The sequence below is a fragment of the Merops nubicus genome, unplaced genomic scaffold (genome assembly GCF_000691845.1).
Source record: "Merops nubicus isolate BGI_N331 unplaced genomic scaffold, ASM69184v1 scaffold23887, whole genome shotgun sequence".
NCBI classification, from domain to species: domain Eukaryota; kingdom Metazoa; phylum Chordata; class Aves; order Coraciiformes; family Meropidae; genus Merops; species Merops nubicus.
This window is the reverse complement of record NW_008621327.1, coordinates 21732-28004: the sequence shown is the minus strand read 5'-3', so window position 1 is coordinate 28004 and position 6273 is coordinate 21732. Positions and strand designations below refer to the sequence as shown.

The 6273-nt window shown below is 40.6% G+C and overlaps 1 protein-coding gene across 1 annotated transcript in view; it reads right to left on the bottom strand.

Annotated features, from left to right (window-relative positions):
• Positions 1-4367: 4367 nt before the first annotated feature.
• Positions 4368-6273, bottom strand: part of RNASET2 (ribonuclease T2) — a 20314-nt gene continuing 18408 nt past the window's right edge. The window contains exon 9 of the mRNA XM_008944460.1: positions 4368-4559. Within this exon, the coding sequence (XP_008942708.1) occupies positions 4368-4559 (192 nt within the window). The remainder of the gene's footprint in view (positions 4560-6273) is intronic.

The window sequence follows — 6273 nt, the reverse complement described above, 5'->3', positions numbered from 1 at the left end:
ACAAGTCATCTGGACACGTGTAGCCTTCACTAATATAGCACAACATATGAAATCTTGGTAAAGGAGGTGGATCTGTGGAAGGCTGATGGGCTAAAATGACAGCACTCTGGTGACATGACAGCTCTTCCACCCCTTGCTGAAAGTATCCCCAGCTTCTCCACACTCAGACGAGTACTTTGGAGTGAGAAGACTCTTCAGAGCTGACAGGAGCAAGTTTTAGGCAGTACTAAGCAGGAGTAACTGATCTAATGGCAGGTAGGTCAGTTTACAGACATGCAATTATTACAAGGTAACTGCTGCTGTGCTTTTAGTCCTTGCTGATTTGGCTCTTCTCCCTGATTTATGTGGAGAGCAGGGGTCTCTGATGCAAACAACTGTGTGAGTTACAGAAAAAGCTTATGTGATCAGCCTGCATTCTGCTAAGTGATGCTGTACTTGGGCAAGTATTTCTTACACACAGCACCATGGTATTCTTCAGCTTGCTTAAGAATTTTCTATAACCTACTAAAGATATTTCTTATCAAATATGATCATTTTAGCTTCTTTTTTTATCAAATATTACTCAAATATCAGCCTTTCAAACTGAGCACTGTGTCTGGAAGTCAGCACTGTACTTCTCATGCTGAATATATTGATAGGGTTCATATCACCCATCTGTGGGCATGGTTGGGTTTGGCTGCTCTTGATGCCTATCTAATCCTCACCCAATATGTGATGCTGCAGTGTCCTTTGGGGTAAGGAATAATGAAGTCCACAGCACAACACCATAAAATGATCTGCCCATCTCCTACATCAGGTCTCACTTAAGCTATATACTAAAGCTTTTATTCTCCAAAGCACAAGACCTTGAAATTCTTTCTAAAATTAATTACTTGTATGAACTCTGGGTGATTTATGGCAACTTCATGGAGCAGGGAATACTTACACAGAGGAGGGAAAGTGTGCATTGAGCCTTGTGAAGGAAGCTTTCTGAGCAGCAAGACAGCCTGAATTGAGAATTAAAACCACTCCTCATCATCGATTGCTCTGTTCCTGAGAAAGCAACTTGCAAAGTGCCAATATTTCCCCCTTGCATCACCAGTACCATCACCAGGCAGAAATGACACTGTCAGCAGCACTGTCAACCTTCTATGGCCTTAGCTTAATGGTGCCCAGAGCCAGACCCAGAGCACAGCTGCCTGAAGTGCCACACCAGAACTGAGGTGCCCAAATTCAAGCACCCGTTGCTGTGGAAGTCCCCTTCCCCGTGTGAGAGCCAGCACCTGCTGCTGTGCTGCTGGGGACACCCAGGCTGCCCATCTGTGGGACCTGGCTTGCAGTGCATTCGCCTCCTGCGTGGGCACTGCAGTCCTGCTGCAGCTTGTTTCCTTCCAAAGGACAGTGACCAGGGGCCAGCAGCACAGCCCAGAGCCCAACAGCCACTGAGGGTGCTGAGGGTGCAGTGGGGACACGACAGAGGCTGGACCACCTCCATCTCAAACTGCAGATGTAGCTTTGCCTATCAACTGGGCTGTCCTCAGAAAGGGCACAGATAGCCTGTGCTCTAACCTACATGCCAAGAGATGCTTCAGCATTGTGCATGAGGGCGCCCAGGGACGAGGGGTATAAACAAGCAGAGCCCCTTTGTGGAGCTGGTTTTAAAGCACCCACACTGCACAAACAACCCCCTGACTGGGAGTGAGTTCATTTATTTAATGATGCAGAAAACATAGCTCCCATCTTCCCCATGCTCTGTTGAATCTTCAAGGCTGGCAGATTTTATTTTGCTTAAGGAAGTGAGTGATGCTTTTCAGAACTGAAACAAATGTTAAGGCTCCCAATATGCCTTTGTTTGGCTCTTTGGATTCAAATGGTGTTAATCCAGTTCTTGAAATGATTTACATTCTGCTGGGAAACAATTGCCAAGGCTGGTAACTGGCTGCAAGCCACTGCTAGAGAGAACATAAAGGGCTGGACATGATCTTTGTTCTGGGCCAGTGCTAGCACTCATTCATCTGCCCTCGTAGCTGCCCACGTGCAGACACAGCCCTGAAAGCATCCCTTAAGTGCATCACTTGAAACGAGAGAGTATCTTGGCACTTCTCTGCATAAAAATCAGTCAGTACATTTAAAAGACATTTGTATCTCCCTAGAAGTTAGGTGGATGGGCTCATCAAAATCCAAGCAACAGCAGCCATATAAAGCGTTTTACTGCTACTACTAATAAATTAATCAATAATAAATTAAAGTATTTAATGTGTAGCAATGTTGGAAAAATAAAAAGAATGTGAGTATGGTTTTGTTAAGGTAAAGGCAGTACCTCAGCTATGTCCCTTTAAACAGGACTTCAGTCTGAGGTGATTTTCACCCAGCCTTGTCTTAATGTTCATCAGTCATTTTTCACCCAGTAGCAGGTTGTTGCTTAGTGTGCTCCTGGCTTTGCTGTCTCCCTCCCTTCCTCTCACTTTCTCATTTCAGATACTGTATATATTTTCTCTCTCTAAGCATTGTTAGGCATTATAAAAGAAAACAATTTATACTGCAATAAAAAAAAATCAGGCTATTGATTTGAGCTTCCATTAAGCATATATCTGCAAGAACTAATCCTATTGGTGCTTCCAAATTTGAATTTCTCTTCTAACTGTGAAGAGGAACAAGGGGTTAAAACTGCAGAAAACCAGGCAAACCCAGTACTCACTCATTTGGCAGCACAGCCTGTCACTGTGGGGTTTATGGGTTTCTTTTATGCTATATCTGCCCATCTAAGGTGGTAATATTTATAGTGAGATTTTGAGAAGTTTCTTGTTCTGCTTTAGGACTGTGTTCATAGCTGAACTGGTGACTCAAAACACTAAGCAAGATGTTTGGGAGATATTCTCGTGGTCATTACCAGTCTCTGTTTCCACTTCTCTTACTGCTGATGAGCTTAACAAGCAAAGCTATCATGCTGCACCCTGAGAACTTTAAAAGGAAAAAGAGACTTCAAAGGACAAAAAAAAATTCAAACCCATTAAAAAACAGGACAATTTTGAGGAAAAGGGGAATCATATTTCTTCAAAAAAAGACACCTTATAGTGGGAATTGTAAATTAATGTTCATTGTAAGTTGTTTGTACTCTATGTAGTCTACCCAAAACCTGTGCACCATCTAAGTACTACCTGAAAGAGTTGGAGAGTTTAAAAAAGTACATGAGCCTTGGGCTGCTCCTTTGTAGAGAAATGCATTTTTCCCCAAGTATTTTTTTCTTCAGGCCAAGATGAGTTTAGTAATTAGAAGGGAAAAAATATTAGTGATATAAAAAAAAAATTCCACAAAAAAACCCAAGTTAATTCCAGTCTTTTCAGGCATTTTAGTTCAGTCTCCCTACTTTTTCCTTGCTTAGAAGACAGTAAGATTGGAGGAAATTAAGAATGGTGACTCTTGTGGCCATGCCTCTGGTACCACGTTCAACATGAACTGAACATGTCATGGCTACTATAAAAACACTAGATCTGATTGCCATGAGTATACTAATACAGTATTAATAAACATTAGTACATTTGCCCTCCCAGGAAGAAAGACAAATTTTGAAAGAGAAGCCCTTGCTCTACTGGAATACAGATACACCAAAGTGCAGATCATACTAATTTCTACTTAGTAGTGAAGTTCTAAGATTGGTTATTCTTCAAGACTGAATAGAGCTACTGTAGCAAAATCAATCAGAGAGTAGGTAAGGCTACAAATAGTCTTCCTGGGGTCCTTTAGACAGAAGTGCCCAAACTTGCTGAAGGTTATTTCATTTACTAAGAAGTCATGCAGAAGCTGTCATTTTTGCTCCACTGTGATCTCTGAGTGAGGAAAGGTTTAATGCCTTAGGGGACATGGCCTCTGTTCAGCACTTCTGGAGACCAAGTCTGGTAAAGAACATTCACACAAATCTCTAAGTTCCTTTTATTTATAATATTTTCTTAAGAAATTGTCATCTCATCTTAGAGACAAGCATCCTTTCAAAAAAAAGAATGACTTAATTCTCTGACTCACTGGCAAAAACCAAGTGGCTGAAGCAGGAGACTTAACTGCAGGTGAAACTATGAAGACACAGTTCTCTTTTGAATGTTGATTCAAACCATAAGCAAGCCAAAAAGTCCAGGCAAAGCTGTAAATCAGATTCTGACCCCATCAATATCAGAGCCACAATTCAGTACTTCAGCCTGTGTTACTGATATTACAATGTGAACCCTTCTCCTCTAATGGCAAAAGAAGCATATTTTCCAGCAAGAGTCTTCACAGCACGCCTGTTAAGCAGACAGGGCTTTGTAATACTGCTAAGTCAAGACTGCTTTCCAAGGTGTAATATTAAAAAGATTGTGCTTTATTGTTGTTTGGAAGTTTTTCAAACTCCTAAGGCTTCATTTGTGATCTTGGACCTGTGCAGGATAATAGGTTGGGAGAGTATCACTGCAGACAGACAGCTCCTCAGTTCCCAGCCTGAAGTCAGCCTGCACTGGGTCAGATTCACCCTCCAGTGAGGTGCAGTTTCTCAGCTGCAGCTCTTTGGTGAAGCAGAATTCAATCTGACCAATTGTTTGTGCTTTTTCACCCTAGAAACAAGAAAGAAAGAGATCAGCTTCATCAGAATAAATCAGTTCTTTGGACATATTGCCTTTTACACAGAATACAGTTGTGCTTATTTGTATATTTGCAACTTGAAAAATGTGAAGGAGATGGGTACCAGATGCATTTACTCTGAACAGCTTATAGTACACTCTTGCCTTTAAGGAGCAAGTAGACAAGACTTTCCAACCACATAACACAGGAATAATATTGGGAAACTGCATAAGTAATAAGTCTTATTATGAAATGGAGTGACACAGATTATCTTAGCATTTACCAAATCTGCATAGTACATAGAAGCTGTTCACCTTGACAAAGATAACTGACTGAACTCTGTGAATACTGAAGGGTCTGTGTGACCTGACAGCTACCTTTGACCAACTGTTTTGTAACATGACCAGAATTGAGGCCAAGAAATTTCTCCAAAAAGGAGAGAAGAAACTTAGTTTTATAATAGCTTTTATCGAAAAGAATGCAGGAACAAGCTGTCAAAAGCAGCAAAAATGTCATTTTTGGACTACAGGATAGGACAGACTAGGAAGAAAAATACTGGCCATGAATACAGCAGGCAGGCATGGAGGCCTTTCACATGGGAAAGATTATAATGGAGAATCCCCCAAAATGCTCAGGTGTGACAAAGAGCATGCAGATGAAATTTGGTTTTGAAATGGCTAAGCACGACAAAAATGTATGTACAAGATAAAAGTAACCATGGTGGTGGATTTTTTTTGTTTTTATTTGTGGTGGTTTGGTTTTGGGGTGGGTTTTTTTTTTGGTTGCAGGGTTTTTTGGTTTTGTTTGGGTTTTGCTGTTATTGTGGGGTTTGGGGAGGGCATTTTTTTTTTTTTTTAAAAAAAAAAAAAGACACAGCAAGTATGTAACGTTTTAAGTATCAAAGTACCCTTTGTTAGTTAATGTAAATAATTTTGAAACATTTTGAAAATAATTTATAGTTCTTTTTCACATGAGGAAACATCTGAGCATAAAAACCTCAGAGCTCTACTATGACCTGACAAGAGACAAACTACTGTTATCTTGGCAAGTTTTCATGAAACTGTAGTCTGTGCGTGGGCAATAATTTTGTCAAGTGTTTTGTGGTAAAACACTTTTATCAAGCTGAGATAATAAGGAACCACTTATAAGAAGGAAAGCTATCTTGTAGGGTTTTTTGTTTGTTTTCTTTTTAAATAAAACCACAGTAACCTAACTGAAAAGGAAAGGAACAACTACGCAGTCTACTCATGTAATTCTTCAGAATACTCTTTTGCTCCTTCAAAGGCATTTTTGCTTCAGATATGGTGACCTGTATTTTATGCTGCCACATTCTCTGTGTACCACGTTCTCTACTGTATTGTGATTCACAGTACATTTGTTGGCAAGGAAAAGTAGAAAGAAATGGAATCTTTAGACACTGTTGGCTCAAAAGGAAAGAGTAGTCATCCTGAACCACACTGAAGGTAAAATTGCCTTTTTGTACCTCTTTAGGTCACAGTTTTTGAGAACAACCTTGGAAAACAGTCTCTGAGCTGCTTTATTTCTGAAAGATTCTGTCTGTTGAATAGCTTCTTCATGCAGAAGATGTGAGTCATGCCCAGTGAAGAGAAGACTGCTGTTGACAGCTGTCAGGCTCTTGTCAAGGCCAACAGTTACTGGCTCCATTCAGCTACTCTTGTTGGTGCTAGTAATTTGCTGTGTGACAAT